At 46.3% G+C, this 27,335-nt stretch overlaps 1 protein-coding gene across 3 annotated transcripts in view; it reads left to right on the top strand.

Annotated features, from left to right (window-relative positions):
- The window catches only part of LOC137539229 (natural cytotoxicity triggering receptor 3 ligand 1-like), a 162,992-nt gene that overhangs the window by 130,133 nt on the left and 5,524 nt on the right, over positions 1 to 27,335 (top strand). For all 3 annotated transcript variants that reach the window (XM_068261767.1, XM_068261768.1, XM_068261766.1), the window contains exon 5: positions 18,360 to 18,824. In XM_068261767.1, coding sequence (XP_068117868.1) covers positions 18,360 to 18,824 — 465 coding nt within the window. The remainder of the gene's footprint in view (positions 1 to 18,359; positions 18,825 to 27,335) is intronic.

Below are 27,335 nucleotides of genomic sequence, written 5' to 3' on the forward strand. Positions count from 1 at the left end.
TGGATGGGACAAGTATTTGGATCGCCTGCCCAAGACCAAAAATCATGGGTTCTTATTCTTGTGCACAGAAAATGTACAGCGAGAGGCACTTTATGTACAATCAGATGATCATGAGGGGATATGGGTGAGAATCAGGCTGTGGCTGTCTGCAAAAGATCGAGTGTTTTTCAATGTCTATGCTCTTAACAATGAGGAAAAGTTGTTTTATGCCAGATTGCCCTCCAAAGTGCTCTTTCTGGGGCCCACAGAGATAATACAGTGTGTGTGTGTGTGTGTGTGTGGGGGGGGGGGGGGGGGGGGGGGTGATTTTAATGCCATAGCTAGTCTATGGGAGAATAGGTCCAATAGAACACTAGCCAGTAATCTCACAATATCTAAATCTATTTTGATGAATGGTTTACAGTCCTCGCATATCTGTGATAGCTGGAGGTCACTTCACCCTGACGGAGAGATTACTTTCGCTCAGCCCCCCATGATATCTGGTCTTGTTTACACTATCTCCTAGTCTCACGCCATGCCCCAGATAGCCTTGTCTGATATCCTGCTATAAGGAATCTGCCTTTGTCTGCTGATAATTCTACCGAGACCCAGGCAGAATCCGCTACTTCCGGGTCTCTGCGCTTGTTCCCCGTTGATGACGCTGTTACTGATGTACAGGCCGCACATTCTGATAGGCGGAGGGCGCGTTCCAAGTTCGCCCTCCGCAAAGGTAAACAATAATCAGCTGACTCTGGTCAGCTGACAGAGCAGTGTCAGCTGACATTACAGCTGACACCTAGGTAGGGCCTTGCTGTGTGATTGGATGTGCGGAGTGTGGCCGGCCACTGATTGGATGAAGAGTTGTATTTAAATCTGCAGAGTGCTCCCAGTCATCGCCGTGATAAGCATAGCTTTGACTAGTTGCTGGGTGCGCACTCACTTGTTAAAGTTTTCTGGATATTTACCTTGGCTTGTATTTGACTATCCCTGTCTGTTGTGATTAACCTCTGCTTGATTCCTGGATATCCTTGCCTGCTGCCTGGACCGACCCTTGCCTGTTTACTGGATACTCTTTGCCTGCTGCCTGGACCGACCCTTGCCTGATTACTGGTCTGGATACTCTTTGCCTGCCGCCTGGACCAACCCTTGCTTGTTTATTGGATACTCTTGTCTGCCGCCTGGACCGACTATTGCCTGTTTACTGGATACTTCTTGCATGTTACCTGGACTGGACGATAAGTATACTCAAACTAATTCCTGTCAGTAGTTGAACAACTTTGCATGCAGTCTCATATGAACTATCTCACATACTGCCTGGAGCATCAATTGCCTATTGAATAATTTTGCATACAAACTTGCATCATAACTTGGATCATCCATCACCTGTTGAATAACTTTGTATGCATGAACTGTATCATAACGTGGATCATCTATCACCTGTTGAATAACCTTGCATGAACTGTCTCATAACTTGGATCATTCCTTATCTGTTGAATAACCTTGCATGGAGACTTGCCTGATCTGTCTCATACCTGGATTGCCTGAATCTTGCATGTGGACTTGCTTGATCCCTTCCCTGATACCTGCAAACCTGCACTTGTCATCTCTGCTACTACTGGCAAATGACGCTGGCAGCCTCATCCTTCTGAACCAAGGAAATAACCCTGTGTGATACTGATGTACTGAACTGTGTTACTAGCCTCATTAGGGTTCTAACAGGTTATTCCTGTCTACTTCAGTCTGTATGCCTTGCACGTTAAGACCTGGGGGTAACCGTAGTCAGGAGACAAATAACATGTCCTGTTCACGCGGGGGCTTGTCTATAAGTGAAGACGTGGGCCAGGCTCAGAGCCGCGGTAATAGATTGGGGCATAGAGACTGATTGGGGACATATCCTGTCAAGCCTTACACCTAGATTTAGTGATCTCAGATAATGCTCCAATACAATTGGTGTTTTCACCCATTATTCCCAAGGGATCTGACATTATCTGGAGGTTCCCGTCTTATCAAGGGTTTAACTCAGCTTTTATTACAATGGTGGTGGGAATACAAGGATAATAATGCCCCTCATATTGATAATATCTTTTTGTTCTGGGAGGCTTCTTAACCTACATTGTGGGGCAGGATTTTAGGCTGTATAGTGGGTAAATGTAAACAGTTCGATGAGGCTCAGGGGCGGTTTCCACAAATTTGTTTCCCCATAGGCAAATCGCAGGGGAAACTCTGCCATAGGAAATAATGGCGCTGCCGGCGGAATCACTTGCCCTAGTGATTCGGCCGACATTGCCTCCCGTTTCCGTGCAGGCAGCAGCGAATCCCATAGCTGTGCATGGCACGGCTTCTGGTATTCGTCTGCATTCCCGCAGACCAGGAAGTGCTGCCGCACGTCACACAGCTGCATGCGGTGGCTAGTGGAAACGTACCCTTACACCTAAGCTCTTGAGGAACTCCACTCCGCTCATAGGGAATTTTTTGAATAACCCCTCTCCTGAATCCAGGTTTAGGTGGCTGAAGGCCAAGGGCATTTCCAATGGTAGTTTTAAAACTCGGGGCTGGAGATGGTGAAGTTAAATAGAGATCTTTATTAGTATTATAAATACTAGCAAACCTAAGCCCGTTTGAAAACGGGCTCTAGGTCTGTGTTTCTCGCCGTGCGCCCGAAGCGCCTACCACCCGCCTCCGCGTGCGCACCCGCCGCACACTCGGCAGCCCGCTCGGCTCCCTGGCCCCGTCCCCATCCTCCTGTCTCTGTGTAGCTGGGTCCGTGCTGCGCACAAGCGCAGTAGCAAAAAGCGTAGACCCAGCTACACAGGGACAGCGTGACGCAGGGACACAGGGGTTTTATTATAGAGGCTGGTAATAAGGTGAGCACCCTCTTGTCATGATTAACTAATCCACCCTATATGTCTACGGTTATCACAAATCTACGATCACCCTCTAGCCAACTACATAGTGACCTTAAAGGGATACTGTAGGGGGGTCGGGGGAAAATGAGTTGAACTTACCCAGGGCTTCTAATGGTCCCCCACAGACATCCTGTGCCCGCGCAGCCACTCACCGATGCTCTGGCCCCGCCTCCGGTTCACTTCTGGAATTTCAGACTTTAAAGTCTGAAAAACACTGCGCCTGCATTGCCATGTCCTCGCTCCCGCTGATGTCACCAGGAGAGTATTGCACAAGCCCAGTATGGTCTTTGGTCTGCACAGTATGCTCCTGGTGCCATCAGCGGGAGCGAGGACACGGCAATGCAGGCGCAGTGGTTTTCTGACTTTAAAGTCAGAAATTCCAGAAGTGAACTGGAGGCGGGGCCGGAACATCGGTGAGTGGCTGTGTGGGCACAGGATGTCTGTGGGGGGCCATTAGAAGCCCCGGGTAACTTCAACTCATTTTCCCCCGACCCCCCTACAGTATCCCTTTAAGGAAATTAACTACATTTTCTGTGACTTTTACAAGGCCCTAAATCATCCTCCCAGGCTTCCATAGACAAAGGCTTTGCTTGGCTTTCACGTACCTCCTTACCATCCCTCAGAAGGCCCATGCATACACTAGACTCAAGTCAGCTGAGGTCGCTAATGACAATTGCCTCAGCAAGTAAAATAAGACCTGTGTACACAGGGGCGCCTTTGGCCATTTTGTCACTCCAGGCAAGGAAACCTGTGGCTACGCCCTCTCCATGAAAATATTCGCAATGCGGCAGCTTTTCACCAGAAAATAATCGTATTACAGTAGTGGTTCAGTGCAATACTATGAGCCGCCGATCTACCGCCTCTATACCACTGTGACCAATTGTAAAAATGTACTGCTTATTTGTACTTTTGGTACATTTTTGCCATGGATTGATTGAAATTCTGATCGATGTGGTGGTTGATAATCGCCATATTCGATCATTTTGAAAGAATCTGTCTGTAAAAATGAATGCATCTATTGACAGCTACAGACTAGGGTTAATAATAATAAGATTGGGTGATTCAATTGTAAGGGTAAGATTGGGGGGGGGGGGGGGCAAAGTAGAGAGTAACAAGGAACATTTATAATTACTTTTCTCCTGGCAGACTCAGTGCTGACTTGCTCAGTAGGCAGTAGCAGTGTTAGGGAGTCTTGCCCAAGGTCTCCTACTGAATAGGTGCTGGCTTACTGAGTAGGAAGAAGCAGAGCTTTGAACCCAGGTTGCCTGTGCCAGAGGCAGAGCCCTTAACAATTACACTATCCAGAGAGAGGCAAATGAAACACACCACAGCCAAGAGCAAAGAGGACTATGTGGAAAAATGGAGGCGTGAAATAAAACAGTCACAAAAGCTAACCTTATACCAGTCTCTACAAAGAGAAAAAACTCCCAAGAGAGGAAAATCCTGAGTGTCTACAGATTGAATGCTCACAACCTCGAAATAGAGTCTGGGAGACACAGACAGACGTACAAACCCAGGGCGGAGAGACTATGCCAACACTGTGAGCAGAAAACCCTTGAGGATTAAAGCCACTTCCTGCTGCACTGCCCCAAATATACTGCAACCAGGGACACTTACTTTAAGAAGTTGTTGGAACTATTCCCAGACTTTCTCACATTAGAAGATGAGAGAAAAACATATATCCTACTGGGAGAAGAGGAATCCACAGTGACAACCACTGCACACTATGTCACAGCATGCCACAGACTGAGAGGAGCATAATGGAACTGTAAACCTAAAAAATGTCCACATACTGCTTAGCCATTGTCCCCCTACACCACCTCCCTTCCATGTCCCCCTTTTCCCCTTGCTTTGGCAATACCTGCAATTAATCTTGGTCATGCCAATAAAGCTATCTTTGATTTGATTTGAGAGGAGGAAAAGACAGCCAGCACTAGGGGAAGGGGGGGGGGGGGGGGCAAAGGTGAATGAGGGAGAGAGGAGGAGTGGAGAGAGACTGAGAATAGCCTGACATGGAGCAGAGAACTTATCTGTATTGCAGCCACATAACACAGAGGCGACTTGCCTGTAATGTGACTCCTGTCCTGCCAATCTTTCACACAAGGCTGCAGCAGCCACATGGAGTCTAGGGACTGTCGAAAACTTTTCAACCTGTGTAATACCTTATCTAGCTGACCACATACAGTCTTTACAAATGATGAAAAAGCAGACAGAGTTTTTTTCTAAGGGCACTGTAGGAGGCAAGCCTCTCTTCTGCATCATGCTGTGTACATTTACCAGCTTGCCATCAAATTGTACATTTATTTCCCTCAACCAGACTAGTGCTTCACATTGCCTTATACACTGTATCAGCAGCCTGGGGGAAAATCTCCCTCCTTCCTCCTGGCTAGTCCATACTGGAATGCACACAGACATCATCCTACTCTCTTCTATTCAAGTCATAAGGAGGGGCGGGCAGGACGGGAGTCACACAGACACACTCTAGATCTCGAGATAACACTAACATTAGGGAATGCCATACAAAGTGTTGTAGACAAAAGGTTTGTAGATTCCTTATTTGAGGCTGAGCAGCAAACTTTTTTTCCCTCAAAGCGCCTGCCATAAATCTGGCGCTCTAGGCAATTAGCTGGTCAGCTGGTCTCTAGAAGCGCCTCTGTGTGTACAGAGGAACCTAACGTAACGTGCAAGCAATTTACATGGTGGATTGAGTCACCTCCAGCAATGGGCAACTTTAATAATCGCGCCATTCCCCTGCCCACCACATGACATCTTGCACGCGCCCCTCAGCTTCCCCCTACATAGTGATACAGTGCCTCCTCAGCTACACAGCTGTCATGTGTCTGTACAGCTGAGCTCAACACTGTCGCCCTAATCCTTTATGGGTGACATCAGTAATTTGGTGGGTATGCACTATGCACCCTCAGAGGCTAACTTATCCAAACTTAATGCTGGGAATACACGGTTCATTTCTGCTGCTCGATTATCCGCCCGATTGTTTTTGCCGCTTGATTCCCACTCGATTCTTTTTAATCTTTTTCCATTAATTTCAATGAAAAATCGAGAGGCAAAACGATCAAACGGTGATTAGACATGTCGGAAATTATCTATCGAACCATCTATCTGCGGCAGAAACGAACCGTGTATTCCCAGCATAATGCACACACCTCTGATAACAAAGTCATCAGAGCAATTAAACAATTAGCTAACAGGAGGCATCCAGGGATGTACAGCCTTATCCCTGATTTCTATAAAATTCTTTGTCAGGAATTGACTCCCTACCTCATTGGCGAACATAACATATATCAAGCTCCTACCTAAGCCAGGGAAAGACCCGTTATCACCAGGCTCCTATCCCCGACCCTGATCTCTTTGATTAACCAAGATCAAAAGAGAACCCGAGGCGAGGTACTTACAATAAAATCCCCATACAGAGGCTGGGTCTGCTTATAGAGCCCAGCCTCTGTTGCTATTTAGATTCCCCCTAAGTTCCCCCTGCGCTCAGCGAGACCCCTTAATTCACAGCCACGCTGCCAACACTGAGTGTGCGTGTCAGCAGCGGCTGAGTTTACCTTTGTAATGCCAGTCTCCGCTCTCCCCCGCCTCCTGCATCGCCCCGGTCCCCGCCGACGTCCCTTCCCTCCACGCTGATTGGAGGGAAGGGACGCGCGAGAGGACCAGAGCTCTGCAGGAGGCAGGGGAGAGCGGAGACTGACGTTACAAAAGTAAACACAGCTGCACAGCGTGGCTGTGAATTATGGGGTCTCGTTGAGCGCAGGGGGAAGTTAGGGGGAATCTAAATAGCAACAGAGGCTGGGCTCTATAAGCAGACCCAGTTTCTGTATGGGGCTTTCATTGTTAGAATCTCGCCTCGGGTTCTCTTTAAACTCCTGTCAAAAATAATGGCAGATTGACTGCCCTCCTTCGCAGACTGGTTAGTCCCAACCAACTCAGCTTTGTTAAACATTGTTCAGCGGTGGCAAATATATGAAAGTTGCTTATCGTCCAGGATTGTGTTCGGGCTTACCCCAAGTCATTGAAAGACTATGCAGTGTTACTAATTAATGCGGAAAAGGCCTTTGATAATGTGCGCTGGGGTGGCTGGACAGGATGAAAATTCAGGGCTCCATCAGACATCTTATCACAGCCATGCATACTACCCTTGCTCTGGATATACACCCCTGGCTTTCTGTCCAAGAGTTTCTCTCTTGGGAAGGGCACAACAGGGTGCCCACTATACCCTCTCCTATTCACCCTGGAGCCTCTGACCAGGATATTGGACAGCCAGATTCAAGGCTTGTATATTGGTGGAGCAGTAGTTTATCAAGCAATATTCGCCACTGACATCCTCCTCTTTTTGAAAGACCTGGTCACTCAGTTAGACAGGGCTCTAAATCTAATCAAGGACATAAACACTTCCTGCATTTTCAAGATAAACATAGTCATCAAAAAGTGAGTTGATGTGCCTGTTCTCCCCTAGCCCCCAAAACAGGTATAGAACAGTTACCAGTCAAGGCCTGCTCTCAGGTCACTTACCGTATCTGGGGATTAGAGTACATAGATATCCCTCTCTGCTATACTCTCTAAACTACCAACACTTTCCAGATATAACAAAATAATTGCTTAGTTGGGAAACCTTCTCCTCTACATGGGTGGGTAGAGCAGCTCTAATAAAATCTGTCAGTTTTGGCAGACTGCTATACCCCCTTCAAACAATATCACTCTTATTGTAGCACTCAAAGCTTTTTCTACATTCCTGTGGAGGAAGTAGGTGGGCAAATAGCACTCTCCACAACTTAAAGGAAACCTGAGATGAATCAAAAGGAGAAATTCATATATATCTTCCTCCAGCCCCCTTCGGCATCATCATTCCCATGCCTTCCCCTTCTGCCTCCTGGATCCTCCACTGTGGCTATCGGTAGTTAGAGATGGCCCGAACCTCCGATTTTCAGTTTGCAAACCTCCCGCAAAAGTTCGATTTGCGCAAACTTTTGCAAACTGCAATAGACTTCAATGGGGAGGCGAACTTGGAAAACTAGAAAAATTTATGCTGGCCACAAAAGTGATGGAAAAGATGTTTCAAGGGGTCTAACACCTGGAGGGGGGCATGGCGGAGTGGGATAGATGCCAAAAGTCCCGGGGAAAAATCTGGATTTGATGCAAAGCAGCGTTTTAAGGGCTGAAATCACATTGAATGCTAAATTGCAGGCCTAACATGCTTTAGAACATCTTGCATGTGTATACATCAATCAGGGAGTGTAATTAGAGTACTGCTTCACACTGACACACCAAACTCACTGTGTAACGCACCACAAACAGCTGTTTGTGTAGTGACAGCCGTGCTGGACTGGTGCGCATGGCCAAAGTGCAGGACGTGGCAGTTTTCAATCCCATATGGTCACCGGGCTGAGGTAGCTGAATGACAGAACAGTGACTGTCCAGCTGATCAAATTTGGTCTGTCCACAATAAAGCAATGACCTTATTATCTTGGGTGTGCCCCCCCCCCCCCCCCCCCCCGAGACACTCATATAGCCCATTCACCGCGGCAAGGTAATGATCACGAAGGGGAATTGGCACATGTACATGCCTTTTTGTTTTGTTGTTGCAGCCGCAGTGCAGCCAGAAAAATTAGGCAGGCATGTACATGCACCAGAAAAATAATTATGGCGGCTGCTGCTAGCAGCGGCCTTAAAAATTCATGAATCCGCCTGGAGTCCTGGACCCTGTTGGTGGTGGCGGAGAAGGCAGTCAAGCGGCCTGCAGGCAGAGATGCTGTGTGGGGACTCGGGAGTGACTTAGTCTTGGGGCAAGCAGTCACACGGCGTGCAGGCAGAGATGCTGTGTGTGGGGACTGACCTAGTCTTCGGGCAGGCCTGACCGTGCTTTGTAGACCACGTGGTCAGATGGTCCGTTGACCCAACGCTGTTTGACAGAGATGACACCACTTACCTTTCGACATCACGGTACAGTTTGGGTATCGCCTTTTTTGAGAAATAATTGCATATCTTCCACTGCGGTGTGTGGATTTGCTTTTGTGTGCTGCTTTCCCTCAGGTGGTCATCCCATTGCAGTTTGTGCTTTGTAATCATGTGCCTTCGTAAGGTAGTTGTCCCTACGCGGGTCTTGGTCTTTCCACGGCTCAATTTTCGGTGGCAGAGAGTACAGATGGCATTGCTCTCATCTGAGGCAGACACATAAAAAAATGTCCACACCGCTGAGCCCTGGGGTGATGGCACTTTGGTGGTGGCGGCCGACTGAGTGTTAAGCAGGGCCGCGCCTGGGCGGGTGCTGCGGGTGCATTGCACCCAGGCGCCTGTCTTAGACAGGCACCGCCTGGCCGCCGCTCACCCCCTCTGGCCGCCGCTGCCGCCACTAACTCCCTCCCTCGCCGCCGCCACTAACTCCCTCCCTCCCTCGCCGCCGCCGGCGCTAACTCCCTCCCTCCCTCTAGCCGCCACCGCCACGTCAGACCTCAATCAGGCGACGACCAATAGTGCGGGCGCTAGGACCCAGCGCCCGCACTGATATACGGAAGTGACATCACTTCCGCATATAGAGCGGGTGCGTCCGGCGCCCGCTCTTACTGGTCGGGCTGCCGCTGATCCTGAGGTCTGACGCTGGGCTGCTGCTGGCTGCAAGGTAAGGGGGGAGCAGCAGCGGTGGCGGCTAGAGGGGGGAGGTGAGGCTCCCTGTCACTCACTAATACGGGGGGGGGGGGGGGGCTCCCTGTCACTCACTAGCTATACGGGGGGGGGCTCCCTGTCACTCACTAGCTATACGGGGGGGGGCTCCCTGTCCCTCACTAGCTATACTGGGAGGCTCCCTGTCACTTACTAGCTATACGGGGGGGCTCCCTGTCACTCACTAGCTATACGGGGGGGGGCTCCCTGTCACTCACTAGCTATACTGGGAGGCTCCCTGTCACTCACTAGCTATACGGGAGGGGGGGCTCCCTGTCACTAGCTATACAGGGGGGCTCCCTGTCACTCACTAGCTATACGGGGGGCTCCCTGTCACTAGCTATACTGGGAGGCTCCCTGTCACTCACTAGCTATATGGGGGGGCTGCCTGTCACTCACTAGCTATACTGGGAGGCTCCCTGTCACTCACTAGCTATACTGGGAGGCTCCCTGTCACTCACTAGCTATACTGGGAGGCTCCCTGTCACTCACTAGCTATACGGGGGGGCTCCCTGTCACTCACTAGCTATATGGGGGGGCTCCCTGTCACTCACTAGCTATACGGGGGGCTCCCTGTCACTCACTAGCTATACGGGGGGCTCCCTGTCACTCACTAGCTATACTGGGAGGCTCCCTGTCACTCACTAGCTATACGGGGGGGGGGGGGCTCCCTGTCACTAGCTATACAGGGGGGCTCCCTGTCGCTCACTAGCTATACTGGGAGGCTCCCTGTCACTCACTAGCTATACGGGGGGGGGGGGCTGCCTGTCACTCACTAGCTATACTGGGAGGCTCCCTGTCACTCACTAGCTATACTGGGAGGCTCCCTGTCACTCATTAGCTATACGGGGGGCTCCCTGTCACTCACTAGCTATACTGGGAGGCTCCCTGTCATTCACTAGCTATACGGGGGGGGGATGCCTGTCACTCACTAGCTATACTGGGAGGCTCCCTGTCACTCACTAGCTATACTGGGAGGCTCCCTGTCACTCACTAGCTATACGGGGGGCTGCCTGTCACTCACTAGCTATACGGGGGGGCTCCCTGTCACTCACTAGCTATACGGGGGGCTCCCTGTCACTCACTAGCTATACGGGGGGCTCCCTGTCACTCACTAGCTATACGGGGGGGGGGGCTCCCTGTCACTCACTAGCTATACGGGACTCCCTGTCACTCACTAGCTATACGGGACTCCCTGTCACTCACTAGCTATACGGGGCTCCCTGTCACTCACTAGCTATACGGGGGGGCTCCTTGTCACTCACCAGCTATACGGGGGTCCCTGTCACTCACTAGCTATACGGGGGTCCCTGTCGCTCACTAGCTATACGGGGGTCCCTGTCGCTCACTAGCTATACGGGGGTCCCTGTCACTCACTAGCTATATGGGGGACCCTGTCACTCACTAGCTATATGGGGGTCCCTGTCACTCACTAGCTATACGGGGGTCCCTGTCACTCACTAGCTATACGGGGGTCCCTGTCACTCACTAGCTATATGGGGGTCCCTGTCACTCACTAGCTATATGGGGGTCCCTGTCACTCACTAGCTATATGGGGGTCCCTGTCACTCACTAGCTATATGGGGGTCCCTGTCACTCACTAGCTATATGGGGGTCCCTGTCACTCACTAGCTATATGGGGGTCCCTGTCACTCACTACCTGTAGCAGGGACGGATCTAGACCAAGTTGCCCCAAGTTGCGCCTGGGGCAAGGTCAGGTTTTGGCGCCTAAACTGCCATTCCCCATCCGAATTTTGCCGCCTTTTTAAGAATTCAACAAACTGCGCCTGGGGCAAGAGACCCACTTGCCCCCCCCCCCCCCCAGATCCGTCCCTGACCTGTAGGGGTCCCTGTCACTCACTACCTGTAGGGGTCCCTGTCACTCACTACCTGTAGTTGTCCCTGTCACTCACTACCTGTAGGGGTCCCTGTCACGCACTACCTAAAGGGGTCCCTGTCACTCACTACCTAAAGGGGGTCCAGGCTGGCTACATATACTGGGGACACTGGCTGTTTGTCATTATGTGCATTTACTGGTGAAAAGCTGTCTCTTAATATGTGCATTTACTGGTGAAAAGCGGTTTCTTATTATGTGCATTTACTGGTGAAAAGCGGTCTATTATTATGTGCATTTACTGGTGAAAAGTGGTCTCTTATTATGTGCATTTACTGGTGAAAAGCAGTCTCTTATTATGTGCATTTACTGGTAAAAAGCGGTCTCTTATTATGTGCATTTACTGGTGAAAAGCGGTCTCTTATTATGTGCATTTACTGGTGAAAAGCAGTCTCTTATTATGTGAATTTACTGGGGAAAAGCGGTCTCTTATTACGTGCATTTACTGGGGAAAAGCGGTCTCTTATGTGCATTTAGTGGGGAAATTTTGTCAGTAAAAATCTTTTGTCAGTAAATTTTTAGGTATTTGTCAGTAAAAAAATAACGTGAAAGGTTGGCAACACTGGCAGGCTGCGCGGCGCAACGGGAAAGATATAGGCAGCCCACCTCACGCTTGGGCTTGGCAGGGGGAGGAGCCGATGACAGCGAGCGAGAGTAGGGTGGCCGCAGGCAGCCGTAAATACGCAGTGTGTGACTGCGTTGCACTCGCAGAGCCTCTCAGCCTGAGTCAGTCCAGAGACTAGCAGACTTGCAGGCAGCCAAAGCCAGCCAGGAGCAAGCCCATAGAAGAGGGGTAGGAATGGGGTATCACATGCATGCGTAAAGAGGTGGAAGGTGTGGGTGTGGTTATGTGGTTGGGCGTGGTTAATTTAACCACTCCCATAGGCGCCAGAGAAAATCTTGCACCCAGGTGCCAGGCACCCCAGGCTCACCCCTGGTGTTAAGTGGGGTGCCAGAATCGGAGCAGGAGGAGGAAGATATGTCACGCTTCCGTGCGGAAGCTGAAAAATATGAGGTGTTCTGTGTTAAATAGTCAACTACATCCTGACAATATTGGGGGTTGAGGGCATGTGCCTTCTTTTGAACACTGTACTTTGGTTGCGGGCCGCACAAAATCACGACAGTGCGACCTCGAACAGACCTGCCAGGTGGCCTGCCTCTGCCTTTTGTTTTGTCCATATTGGGGGGGATGAAAGGAAAGGTATGCACTGACTTGACTAATACTGTACAATGTGCAGTCAGTCACACTGGTGTAGTTGACAGGTATGCACGGAGTGGTATATAACACTGCATGTACTCATGTAGGTAGGTGGGTGCACTGAAGTTAACAACAGGTAGTAGGTATATGCAGTGATGGGTCTTACATGTGCATCTGTCACACACAGACAGGTACCGGATAGGCACAGTGACACTGCGTGCGCTCACGTAGGTAGGTGGGTGCACTGAAGTGAACACAACAGGTAGTAGGTATATGCAGTGATGGGTATTACATGTGCACCTGTCACACACAGACAGGCACAGTGACACTGACTGAAAGGGCTGTATATAATGCAAGTGGGCCACCCAAAAAAAAGAATAGATCACAAGAACAAGATTAGCTTTCAAAAGGGCTGTAGAGGGGTGCTTTTTTTTAGCAATAACAATCAGCCAGGAGCAAGCTAACAAGCCTACAAGAGCCTAACTAAGCTTTCCCTATGAGAGTCTGCAGCAGCTATCCCTTCACTATTTGCTGCAGGCACATGAGTGAGTTGCCTGACGCTCCCTGCCTTTTATAAGGAGGGTGGGGCTCCAGGAGGGAGTGTAGCCTAATTGGCTACAATGTGCCTGCTGACTGTGATGTAGAGGGTCAAAGTTGACCCTCATGATGCACTATGGGGGCCACCCGAACTTCCGGAAAAGTTACCGGGGAACCATTTCGGGCCATCTCTATCGGTAACTTCTGGAGTCTGTGCTTACTGGGCATGCGAGGCTAGGCCATGGGCCCCACATCCAACCCCACCTCCCCCCCTCCCCCCCCGTCATGCTTACCGCCGCACTGGACCTGCGCCGACTGGCGAATTTACCAGGAGGATTGCGGAGGAGGACTTTAAGGGAGTCATCAGGGAGAAGGGGGCTGGAGGAAGCCCCAGGTATGTATGAATTTTTACTTTTGGTTCATCTCAGGTACACTTTAATCGTCCAAGTAATGGGGGGCATAGCTATCCCCAACATTCATTGCTACAATTTAGCAAGCCTTACACGGGATGTGAGAGACTGGATAAATAAGTCCAGCATGTACTCTAGCTATGTCCTGTAGTGTTTGCTGACCCTTGGTCTCTCCCAGGACTACTGCATACATCATTAAAGGATTTGCCATCAAAAATTAAATATAGCAGAGTTATCACCCTGCCTAATGCAGATTTATATCATTGCTTGTGGTCCTGTCCTGTTATCAGTATTTAAAAAAAAAAGTGGTTCTAAATGTAAAAAAGTGTATACAAGGTACAGAATGCTTCCTCATCACTGCTTCAGTTTAAAGTGTACCTGAGATGACATGTGACCTGATGAGATAGACACGTGTATATACAGTGGCAAGAACACAAACACCTATGCTGTGCTCCTTTTCTTTTTTCCCTGCCTGAAAGATTTAATATTTCAGCTATGCAACTGACTGTTTTTCTACAGTCGGGACCCAGTGGGGCTATAACGCCCCTCACTGATAACAAATTACAGCTATAATGCTGGGTACACATGCTACAATTTTCTCTACGATAGATGCATCTGATTGATAAATTTCATCATATCCGATATTACTCCTGATCGATTCTGCGCTCGATTTACCATAGAAGTGAATGGAAAAATATAAGAAAAACGAGCAAAGATAAGAGAATCGAGCACAGAATCAAGTGCAGTATCAATTGCAGAATCGAGTGGAAAAAAAAAGTAACGTGTGTACCTAGCATAAAACACTTTCCTAAGCAGATAAATGGGCTTCTGACTGCAGGGGATAGATTAAAAAGGTCAATCATCCATGTATTTTCGCTCTGGGACCTTACTCTACAATTGAGCAGAGACAATAAAACTTTAAATCTACTTTATAACTGTTTATACAGAACTGCAGGATTCTAAAAAAAATAAAAAAAAAGCTGCTACTCAGGCCTTTGGGTCTTTTTGATGGAATGCTCAATTTTAATAACATTTTAAATAAATAAATAACATTTGTTTAATAGAGAAAAAAATTTATGCACTTTAACATGTTATTGACTCGGTATAAGATCCTCAATATAAACGCATTTTTGGTATGATCATGCTTTTACTTTGATGAAGAAGAGGCATTAAATCCTTTGCAATGTGTTGAACAAAAGCACTTCATACTCACCTACAGGTCTCCTGCTGGGTGCCCAACCTGCAACCCTTTAACTATATTGGATCCTTCTTCCTCCTGTTTGGCTGTCCCCGGTGATGTGCACGAGACCTGTATTGTTTGCATCTGATAAGCACCTAGTGGAATGCATGTGTGTTTGCTGCAACTCATAATACATAAGACAAGTAAACATTTCCATGCCTTTTTCTTGGCCTTTATGCAATTATCTTTTCTCCTGAGTTTTCTTCTAGTAGATAATCCTTATTTTTTTAAAAGCTAACATATTTGCATTAAAGAGACACTGAAGCGAAAAAAAAATTATGAGATTATGATTTGTATGTGTAGTACAGATAAGAAATAAAACATTAAGATCAGATACATCAGTCTAATTGTTTCCAGTACAGGAAGAGTTAAGAAGCTCCAGTTGTTATCTCTATACAAAAAAGCCATTAAGCTCTACGACTTTCAAAGTCGTGGAGAGGGCTGTTTTCTGACTTTTATTATCTCAACTGTTATTGAACTATTTACTTTTTCTCTGCCAGAGGAGAGGTCATTAGTTCACAGACGGCTCTGAAAGAATAATTTTGAATGCTGAGTGTTGTGTAATCTGCACATATTAAAGAATGATGCAATGTTAGAAAAAACACTATATACCTGAAAATAAAAGTATGAGAATATTTTCTTTGCTGCTAATCTTCTAGTAATTATTCATAGTACACAACCAATTCATTATATCATATATATTTTTTCGCTTCAGTGTCTCTTTAAGCAATTGAAAAAGCACTAAAAGGTACAGTAGGTTCAGAAGTAATATCATATTTATTTTGATTATTTTCTTGCTTGAAAATATTTCCTTTGTAAAACCTTAGGTGACAAGATAATTTTTTTTAAAATCAGTGTTTATTCAGCAAAGAAAAGGAACATATGACAAAATATGCAGTGTAGCAGTGCGCCTCCTAACTTTTTCAACAGTCTGCAAAATAGTCTGACATCAATTATTAAATCCAACAAAGTATATAACTTCTGCATCAATTATCACTGTGGAATATGAGAGGTATTGTTAACAATAATGATCGTCACATAATATATAGAACTCAAATTGAATTTAAAGGTGACAAGATCATTTAATATGAGTCATAGTCTGGTTTCAGATAAACATACCTGCTGCTTTATTTTACAGTTTTCCATAAGAATTCAGCATGATCCTCTAGATACTGGTAGCAGGTGGAGGTTTACTTCCCCACGATGTTAACCTTTAATTATAAAATAACATGCTAAAATAACCCCCATAGTTTAAAAGAGGATTAGCTGTGGTCTGACCACAGTAGAAGAACAATCAGCCAGTAAAGTGAGAAATATTTATTTACTGGACACAATAATTGAATAGCATTTTAATAAATATCCCTCAAAACTACTGGGTGATTGTTCTTACAGTCAGGTAAATCCACTACTTATCCAGCTCTTTGCCACCTCTTAGTCTTCTGTAGTGTCTACCCATCTTCATGAGTGGCTTGGAAGTTTCTTGCTTTTCCCCCTCCCTTTTGGAGATGTCTTTGATTGATTTTCCTTACATGCCTTTTTGGGAAATGTGTTTTTGTATGACCCACTCCTGTAAGTAGTCTTCTATATACAGTAGATACTGTATCATTGTATTGACTTGCTTGACTAACTGGTTCTTAGTTTGTCTTTTGACAACCTTAAAATGTACCTGATATGAATTAAAAAAGAAAATTATACATACCTGGGGCTTCCCACAGCCCCCTTCAGGCCAATCGCTCCCTTGCCGTCCTCCCAGCCCACCTTGATCCTCCGCTAGGCAGCCCAGTTAATCCACCTTTTGGGGGGGGTCAGCGCATGCGCAGTCCGGCTGCGCGCTCCCATCGCCGGAGCATTCTCTGCCGAGGATCGATGCAGCCTGAGAGGACAGTGAGGCAGCGACCGTCCTGAACGGGGCTGGAGGAAGCACCAGGTATTTTTTTTTAATTCAGTTTTCCTTTAACCACTTCAGCCTATCTGGACGAATATGTTCGTCCAGATAGGCTGTGCTGCTGCAGCTGGTGCTGTACACGCAATCACGTGCGCTCCTGCCGCCTGCCGTTAGCCCCCCGATCAGTGAATGGGAATATAGTTACGATTCACCGATCTAAGTCCCCCGCAGAAAAAGTGACGGACTCTTATCAGAAACCGCCGTCTTTCTGCAAAAAAAAAAAAAAAATCCCGTCCTCTTTCTAGTTCCTGGATGCTAGATCGTTCGCATCCAGGACATTTTTGACATTGGCCGTCTTGTGGCCAAATAGTAAACTACACCCACATACATTTTTTATTAAACTATTACATTATATTACATTTAAAATTAGCTGTTTCCCTCCCACACCAAAAATTACCAAATACATTTTTTTATAAAAAAAATAAAGAAAATTACAATTTAAAAAAAAAACAACAACATAAATAGTTACTAAAGGGTCTGAACTTTTTAAATATGCATGTCAGGAGAGTATATTATTATATGTTTTTTAAATTATGGGCTTGCAAATAGTGATGGACACAATTTGAAAAAATGCACCTATTTCTAAATAAAATATCGGCGCCATAAATTGTGATAGGGACATCATTTAAACGGTGTAATAACCGGGACAAATGGGCAAATAAAATACATGAGTTTTAATTACGGTAGCATGTATTAATTTCAAACTATAATAGCCAAAAACTGAGAAATAATGATTTTTTTCCATTTCTTTCTTAATCTTCCTGTTAAAATGGATTTAGGAAAAAAAATTCTTAGCAAAATTTACCACCCAAAGAAAGCCTAATCAGTGGCGGAAAAAACAAGATATAGATCAATTCATTGTGATAAGTAGTGTTAAAGTTATTGTCGAATGAATGGGAGGTGAACGTTGCTCGGATGCATAAGGTTTTCGACACTGTGGGGCTGAAGTGGTTAAAGGTGTCCTTGATTTTGCTCTTTTCCCTTGTTCACCATACTTCTATTAATTGGCTTCCTCAGTCAAGGGTAGTGTGACAATTTGGCTAATTGTTTATTTGAGATGAAAAGAAAAGGTCTGTCTCAAACATAATAAATTATATATCCCAGAATTATCACAAAAAGATCTTGACCTCAATTCCACTGAAATTCAATGGCCTGCTCAGAAACAATATGTTCAAAAAAATTCCAAAACAAATCCTGAAATAAAACAATTTTTAAGGGAATAAATCTTAATCTACTTTAAATTGCTGTACACACATGATCAGTAGCTGCAGGAAATAATGTGTAAGGTGACTATTAATAGAGCATGCTCCATCTATTTCCACATACAAGGATTCACATATTTTTGCATCAGTCGTATTTACTATTTAGATTAGTATAGGTAACGCAATGAACAATATAAATATGGCTGTTTTATTCACCATCTCTGGCATAAGATTATAGTGTTCACAATTTTTATTTATTTATTACAACTGTAATTAATGTTAAATTGAGAAGCTTTGTTAACAAATAACCAAAATCAATATAGATAACTCGTACTTTAAACTATCATTAAATGATGTATATTTCTTCCAGAGCCTCCCACATTGTCTGCCATTACTGGGAATGATAAACTGATGGTGACGGACATGAGCAGGACGACTCTGACCTGTCACATAATGAACTACAGACCTAATGACATAACAGTCTCTGTGTGTCTGAGAAGGCGTGGCCAGCAGCAGGAGGTGACCATCTACACCTGGAGATCCAGAGACAGCACAGCTCCAGTCAGGCTGACCAGAGACGGAGATCATGTGAGTCTGGATGTGAAGGAGCAGCACATGCTGGTTAGTGGAGCAGCCAGACAGAATGAGAGGCCTCTACAGCTGGAGGTGGTTCCTGTTGTCAGTAGAAGTAAATGTCGTTCCTTCAGCTGTCAGTGTTCCCTCCATATAACTCCCCGCTATGATTTGGATAATGGAGCAGAATTGTCAATAGATGTGACACACCCAACGCTGACATCACCGATCTCTGTGCGGAGAGTTCTCTATGTTGTTGGAGGTGAGCATATAATATTAATAATTCCAAATTAACATGTTTGCACACTTCATTTACATTATGATGATGCACACAGTTGCAGTCACTCCTGTATAAAACAGGGAGATCGGCACACCTAATAACTGCTTCCCAACACTGCACATCTGTAAGGATCTGCGCATGCAGATCCTTATCAAGGCAAAACAATAAGGGATCACTTGTAAGGAAATACTGAAGTCTGCACAGATTGGATTTAAAGGTGAATGAACGTGTTTATTAACAGAAGTGAAAATTAACATATATACATATACAAACAATATGCATGCAATTGTACAATATGACCACAGTGCCCCGATAACACCCTGACTAACTAACTAATATTTACAATAAATATGCAAAGACACGGGTCACACAATATATACACAATAGCAGCACACAGGAACACGGATCACACAATATATACAATAGCAGCACTCAGGAACCCGGATCACACAATATATACAATAGTAGCACACAGGAACACGGATCACACAATATATACAATAGCAGCACTCAGAAACCCGGATCACACAATAAATACAATAGCAGCACACAGGAACACGGATCACACAATATATACAATAGCAGCACGCAGGAACCCGGATCACACAATATATACAATAGCAATAATGATACAATATATACAGACACGTATCAGCAGAATCAGTGCACAGGAGAATTGTCGTACAGGCCAGGATCAATGATCAGAATATCAGAAGTATACAGACAGTGGGCAAGAGAATAGTCAGACAAAGCAAGAGGTTGGTACCGGGAGATCAATACAAAATACAGGAGGCAAGGAGCTAGGAACAAGGATGGCTGACCAGAGCACAAGGCCTACAGCACAAAATGATCTAGCTTTTCTGCTAAAGGCAGCCTTAAATACTGCACAATGGTCAGATGACTGTTCACAGAGTTCCAGAGATGAGGTGAGACCTCTGCTGGTGGACAGCGGAAGTTCCTGTAGAGTCCACAATGCTGCCACCAGCAGGAATTCAAGCAGCATGACAACATCACAGTTTTTTCCCCAGAGTGCACATTTCCCTGCATTGTCTTCCTTGATAAAGAGCTTCTCTGATGACTCAAAATGTTGGATTATATAACTGTTGAGCAGCAATAAGAGTATCTAGAGGCTTCCTCTCTCCCGCGGTAAGTACCCCAATTGGGCCATTTTTTTTTCCATTCAGGTTTACTTTAACCAGTAACATAAATCAAACATGAAGATCTGGGCACTGAGTTCTTCAACCCTTAAACTGCAAGCGATTAAAAAAAAAAACAGCTGTGTTTGCATTGTTAAATGTCTTGCCCCTATTGTGTATGTTCTGAAGTCCACATTAGCCAGTAGGGATGTCACAGTGGTGCAAAAACATTTGAGATGATTGAGCATTATGTTAATTATTATAATGCAGAATTATGCTAATAATTTGCAGAATTATGCTAATTATTATGCAGAATTATGCTAATTATTATGCAGAATTATGCTAAGTATTATGCAGAATTATGCTAATTATTCTGACAATCTAAAATGGAATGATCAAATTTTGCAGTCAAAGCATTTGGTTGGTCAGTTTTCATGGTGCATAATTCTCCATTAGAGATGGCCCGAACTGTTCTGTCGGTGAATAGTTTGCAGCGAACAAAAGGTGTTTGCGTGTTTTTTGTTTATTTTTTACATTGACTTTAATGGCAGGCGCACGGTCGCCGACTTTAGCGGTTTATAGCAAAGCCCCCTTACGTGGTAGAAACACCAAATTTGGAGGGTATGTGGACAGTGGGTACAAGAGGAAAAACAATTCAAAAATACCTTCTAGTTTTTGAGAAAATCAATCTTAAAGTTACAATAGGGAAAAAGAATACATTGAGGGCTCGTTCACACTAGGGGTGTTTTCGGCCTTTTTTTAAGCGCAGGCGAATTTTAAAATCTCCCACAAAACGCTTGTGCAATGAATCTCTATGAGAGGGTTCATATCAGCACGGTCCGTGCGCACAGTTCAGCATTTTTGGGGTGATTTTTGCCTCAATGAAAGGTATAGGAAAAACACAAACACTCACAAAATCGCTTTGTGCAGCAAATGCGTTCGCGTTTTTAAGAATAAATACATTGTATTTATTCTTTCCGGGTCAAAGAGTTCACTTCCTGACTTGCTCTGGAAGAGTGCTTAGAAAAGCGTTTTCACCAGAAACGCTGCATGCAGTGGAGTGCCGGGAGGGGGAAAAAGTGCACAAAAATGCAAAACGCTTGCGTTTGCAGTTTCGTTTTTAGGTTTGAATAAGGCCTGAAATGTGGTAAATGACACAGAATGTAGCAACCGAACGTTAGTGTAAGTTCACTAGTATCAAAAGAAAGCGCAATGAATTTAATGATGGGGTTTTCAGGGGGTCCATACGCAGTTCGTATGGACCCCCTGCAAACCCTTTTGAAGTGGCAATGCTTTGGCCAGGGATTGCTATACAGCCGCAATATGGCTGTATAAGGATCCCTGGCAACTTTACCTATTTTTTGAAACTTTTTTTTTGTTCAAAGTATGGGAAATAAGAATTGACGTGGGGTCCCCACTCCTGAGCCTCTTTAACCCCTTTTCCCCATGCAGGCTGGGATAGCCAGAATGCAGAGCCCTGGCAGAGTGGGGCTTCGCACCCTGAGCTATACCAGCCCGCATTGTCCATGGTATGTGGGAGCTTTGGGGAAGAGGGGCGGCCAAGCCTCCCCCTCCCCCCGGAGCCCTTGTCCGATCCATGGACAAGGGGGTCTTCCTCACCTCTGGTGCCCCAGGAGGAGGTGGCAGCTAATGAATGCCTGGGGGGTTTCATGGTGGCATCTGGGAGTCCCCTTTAAGAAGGGGACACCCAGATGGAAGCAAGAAATTTGGGCACATGAGGCAAGTGGACAAAAAGGGCGCCGCCATTGACTCTCATGTTAACCACTCTGCGACTGCCTAATGCAGGATGGTTCTCTTGTTCTTCCAGGATGCACTGGTGCCTCATCTTGCAGTGTTCGAGATTAGCAGGGAACGAGCACCCATTTACTACAGGGGAATGGGGAGACGGCCACGTACAGCCTTCCAGCCGCGATCGGAGCTGGCAGGCTATAAAAAAATAAACAAACTGAGCTGTCCCCAGGAGAGGCTTCCAAACTGATCTATCCCCAGGAGAGGCTTCCAAACTAAATATCATTTAATAGGCACCCAAGGGGAAATTTGGGAGCCCGGTGAACAACGACGTTTTCAATGGGCGCCCGGTGAATAATATACCGGTTACTAATATACTGGTACTTACCATATAATAACGTTTACAAACCTACTTACTGTTACTATAGTAAGTTATTTAGTGGAATAGTGGAAAATACAAAATTCCTCAAATAACTAAATATATGGATTTAAAAAATAATTTGATAAATTATATGGGAGTTTTAGGGTTAGACACTACAATGGAGTTTATAACTAAATATATTGATTTATAAAATAATTTTAATAAACAATATGGGAGTGTTAGGGTTAGGCACTGTTAACAAGAGGGGGTCTAAGGGTTAGGCACCACCAGGGAGATTTAGGGTAAGGCACCACCAGGGGGGTCTTAGGGTTAGGCACCACCAGGGGGGATTTAGGGTTAGGCACTACCAGGGGGGATTTAGGGTTAGGCACCATCAGGGGGGGACTTGGGATTAGGCACCATCAGGGGGTCTTAGGCGCCATCAGGGGGGTCTTAGGGTTAGGTACCACCAGGGGCATCGTAGGGTTAGGCACCACCAGGTGGGTCTTAGGGTTAGGCAGGCACCACTAGGGGGGATTTAGGGTTAGGCACCACCAGGGGGGTCTTAGGGTTAGGCACCACCAGGCGGGTCTAAGGGTTAGGCAGGCACCACCAGGGGGGATTTAGGGTTAGGCACCACCAGGGGGGGGGTCTTAGGGTTAGTGATGGGTAGAGGGAGGGTTCTGTGTGAGAGTAAGGTTAGGTTTAGTTGTAGTAAAATGTTAGTAATGTTTTACTACAGTTATTATGAACATATTTATATATATATTTGTTCATTGTTAGAAACAATATATTTAGATTTTATTACATGAAGAAACGATAAAAGGTTATACACAATATTATACAATTATACATATAATGTCGTTTTCAGTTTTATAAACAATATTTTCTGATTTTTTTATTACAAGAAACGATAAAATATGGTTATTGACAAAATCATTAAATTTCAGCTACACCACTCGCCCTTTTTTCTAGGCGCCCTTTTTTGATGTAAGCCCCCAAGATGCCCACCCCCCTCTCAGGAGAAATGAATATAAAGGGACAAAGTACCCCTTAGCCATTTCCACAAAGGGTTAAATTAAATAAAAACACATGAATGAAAAAAGGCCTTTACTATTCTTAATTAACCTGAAATAAGGTAAGTATTTCTCGGCTGGGGCTGGTGGAGAGAAGGACAGGTCAGTGGGTACTAGCGGAGAGTAAGAGGGATAACTCTGTGACCTGGTCTTATGTCGGATTTCATCAACACCATTTATTTATATAGTGGGAAAAAATTCTAATTCAGCCCATTAGAACTGAAAATAAGTTCACAAACAAACCAACAAATCAAACCGAACAAAACAAAAATTAAACAAAACTATATGTTTTGTGAGTTGTCTCTGGTTATCGGTACTTTGCATGTACTATTTTTTGTAAGGCATTCATGTAGAACTTATATTTTAAGGTAATTGCTTCCGAAACTTGCAAAACAGCTGTCTAGATATTCATTAGTCACATCTTCCAACCGCCTTGGATTCCATTTTGGATTTTGATCTGTATCAATAGGAACTAAAAGTAAAAACCGTACATTATTAAATGACCTTCTACAATTTCCAAATGCTACCCAAAATATGTTTTACAGATGCAATTGAATGAAAAGATGCACTTAATAATAGGATTGATGAGACATATGGCTTGAAATCAGTGCTGCTCAGCAAGATCGGCACTTGGCACTTTGCACGTGGCACTTTGCACGTGGCACTTTGCACTTGACACTTTGCACTTGAAATTTGCACTTTGCACTTGACATTTGCACTTGACACTTGGCACGTGGCACTTTGCACTTGGCATTTTGCACTTGGCACATGTCACGTGGCACATGTCACGTGGCACATGCAAAGTGCCATGTGCAAAGTGTCAAGTGCAAAGTGTCAAGTGCAAAGTGTCACGTGCAAAGTGCCACGCGCAAAGTGCAGAGTGCCAAGTGCAAAGTGCCACATGCCAAGTGCCACTGCCAAGTGCCACGTCCGGCATGCTCCTGGCAGACGTTACACCTGCTGCTGCTGCATTGCCCTGCTCCTGCTGCCTTTGCTGCTCCCACCGCCAGGGTGCCACAGGCCACTGCTGCTGTGCTGACACCACCTATATTTAACCCAAAACACAATTGCTGCGTAATTTTTTGGAGGTGTCTCGGCTGAAAACTGCCATGTCCCAGTTGTGCGTTTGGACTTTAGACACAATGGCCTCAATTCACAAAGCTTTATCAAACACTTTATCAAACATTTGATAATTTACCTCAAGGGTAAAATCTAATTTTGAATTCACTAAGGTGTTATAGATTTATCGAATGTTTTATCAATAAAACGTTCAATAAATCTATAACACCTTAGTGAATTCAAAATTAGATTTTACCCATGAGGTAAATTATCAAACTTTTGATAATGTGTTTGATAAAGCTTTGTGATCTGAGGCCAATGTGGGCTGCACCACCGCTGTCTGGAACCTAGTCCTGATGTTAATTGACAGCCGGTTTTTTTTTACTTCCGTTTTTTCTATCCAGATATCCGAATTTGCCCGGATACCACGGATACTGAGGTCAGATACCCGATTCGGATCGCAAAAGTTTGAACTCGGATATCCAACCCGGATTAGATATCTGGGTATCCAGATCTGAATCGGATGCGCATTTTGAAAAGGGGTATCCGAGCAGCACTGCTTGAAAACACATCTGAATCACGGCTATTCCATGATCACGGTAGCTAGTTGTGCAGCTTAATGGTAGTTTCTGAAGTTGGGGAAACCCACTCCTCCCTCTAGCCCCTTCTAAGGGTGTTTACACTTATTCTCGGTTCCTTTTTTCCCCCATATAAAGGCATTCACCTGCATATGTAGCTCTTTGAAGAAAGACACTGAGAGCTGGATTGTTATAGCCTGGCTGGTGTACAAAAATTTAGGGAGAATAGACACTTTTGAAACCGACGCCCTACCAAACCAAGATAAGGCTTTGATGTTCCCCCATTCTTCAAGAAGCTTCTCAACATTTTTGGCTAAAGGTGCATAATTTAGCTTAAATACATCCTCCAATTTGGTTGGCAGCTTAAAGGGAAGGTTCAGGGAGGGGATTAAAAAAATAAAAATAAATTTCCACTTACCTGGGGCTTCCTCCAGCCCGTGGCAGGCAGGAGGTGCCCTCGCCGCCGCTCCGCAGGCTCCCGGTGGTCTCCGGTGCCCGACCCGACCTGGCCAGGCCGGCTGCCAGGACGGGCTCTTCTGCGCTCCATTTGCTGGCACTTCTGCGTCCCACGCCGGCGCGCTGACGTCATCGGACGTCCGCCGGGCTGTACTGCACATGCGCAGAACTACTGCGCCTGCGCAGTACAGCCCGGCGGACGTCCGATGACTTCAGCGCGCCGGCGTGGGACGCAGAAGTGCCAGGAAATGGAGCGCAGAAGAGCCCGACCTGGCAGCCGCCCTGGCCAGGTCGGGTCGGGCACCGGAGACCACCGGGAGCCTGCGGAGCGGCGGCGACCTCCTGCCTGCCACGGGCTGGAGGAAGCCCCAGGTAAGTGGAAATTTATTTTTATTTTTTTAATCCCCTCCCTGAACCTTCCCTTTAAAGGGAACCAGAGAGGATTCAATATACATACCTGGGGCTTCCTCCAGCCCCATACGCACGGATCGCTCCCACGCCGCCGTCCTCCGCTGCCTGGATCCGCCGCCACCGGGTCCCGTCATTGCCGCGAGTCGGCAAGTCGGCCGGCGGACGCGGCCAATTCTCCGCATTACAGGGTGCTCTCTCTCCATACAGATACGCATGTGGCTGCTTACTGCGCTGCCGCATGCGTACATGTATGGAGGGAGCCCCTGTGATGCGGACAATTGGCCGCGTCCGCCGGAAGTGACGGGCCCGGTACCGGCGGATCCAGGAAGCTGAGGACGGCGGCGTGGGAGCGATTCAGGCTTATGGAGCTGGAAGAAGCCCCAGGTATGTATAAAATCATTTTCTTTATTCAACCCCCTGTTCCTCTCTGGTTCCCTTTAATACCCAAGTACACAATTGACTCAGGGTCCCACTAGAAGGGAAAGGATCTCTGGCATGGCTCCAATGTTTCCTGGTCCAAAGTGATGTTGAGTGCACAGGATTGCGCATATTTTATCTTTAGATTAGATAGCCGGACAACATGGCTGAAATTGGAGATCAAGTTGGACTGGGATATCAGAGGTTGTCTAATAAAGAATAAGAGGATACCTGGCAATCCTGTCATAATATGTCACAGTTGCCATACAGGTCTCATCCACTAGAGACTTCTGGAGGCAAATCCACTGTGAACACAATAAATGTTTAAAATTGGTTGGCGTGCCCATACATGCTACAACCTCAATTGTATGTACAATCGGTATAATAGTTATTAATTTTGCATTGGAAATCAATGGCATTATGCTGCTGCCACCACTCTTTGTTTTGAAAATGAAATGAAGAGACCAGGGGCGTACCTAGAAATCCCCGGGCCCCCCCTGCAGAAAAAATATCAGGGCCCCCCCCCCACTCAGGGACTTTTGGGGGGCAGGAGGGGTCGCAGCATAAGAGGAGAGTGTGGCAGATCGGTGGGGAGGGGGGAAATTCCCCCCCCCCCTCACCTCGGGCTCTCCTCTCAGCGCTCCCCCTCCTGCAATCAGTGGTGGCAGCGGGCAGGCAGCAGCGGTGGCAGCAGGATGAATACATTACCTCCTTCTCGCCGGAGGACTTCCGTTCTCTAAGTTTACACAGGAAGTTGCAAGAAGCTCTTAGAGAACGGAAGTCCTCCAGCGAGAAGAAGGTAATGTATTCATCCTGCCACCACCGCTGCTGCTGCTGCCTGCCCGCTGCCACCAATGATTGCAGGAAGGGGAGCACTGAGAGGAGAGCCCGAGTTGAGGGGGGTGGATTTCCTCCCTCCCCAGCGATCTGCCACACTCTCTTCTTATGCTGCAACCCCTCCTGCCCCCAAAAGTCCCTGAGCGGGCCCCAGGGGGGCCCCGGGCCCCCCCCCACGACGGCAGGGGTCGCATCCCCTATTGGTACGCCAGTGGAAGAGACATCGGAGACTAATTATTCCTAAAAGGAAGAAAACGGTTAATTGCAACTTGACTAGCCAAATCGTCAGTTTATAAAAATTTAAGACAGTGTCTTAGGGCTGGTGCACACTACAAGAGATTTTCTAAGTGCTTCAGATCACGCTCCCATAAGCAGGAGCATACTGCACATGCGCAGTACAAGAAAATCTCATA

This window comes from Hyperolius riggenbachi, chromosome 11 (assembly GCF_040937935.1).
Source record: "Hyperolius riggenbachi isolate aHypRig1 chromosome 11, aHypRig1.pri, whole genome shotgun sequence".
NCBI classification, from domain to species: Eukaryota; Metazoa; Chordata; class Amphibia; order Anura; family Hyperoliidae; genus Hyperolius; species Hyperolius riggenbachi.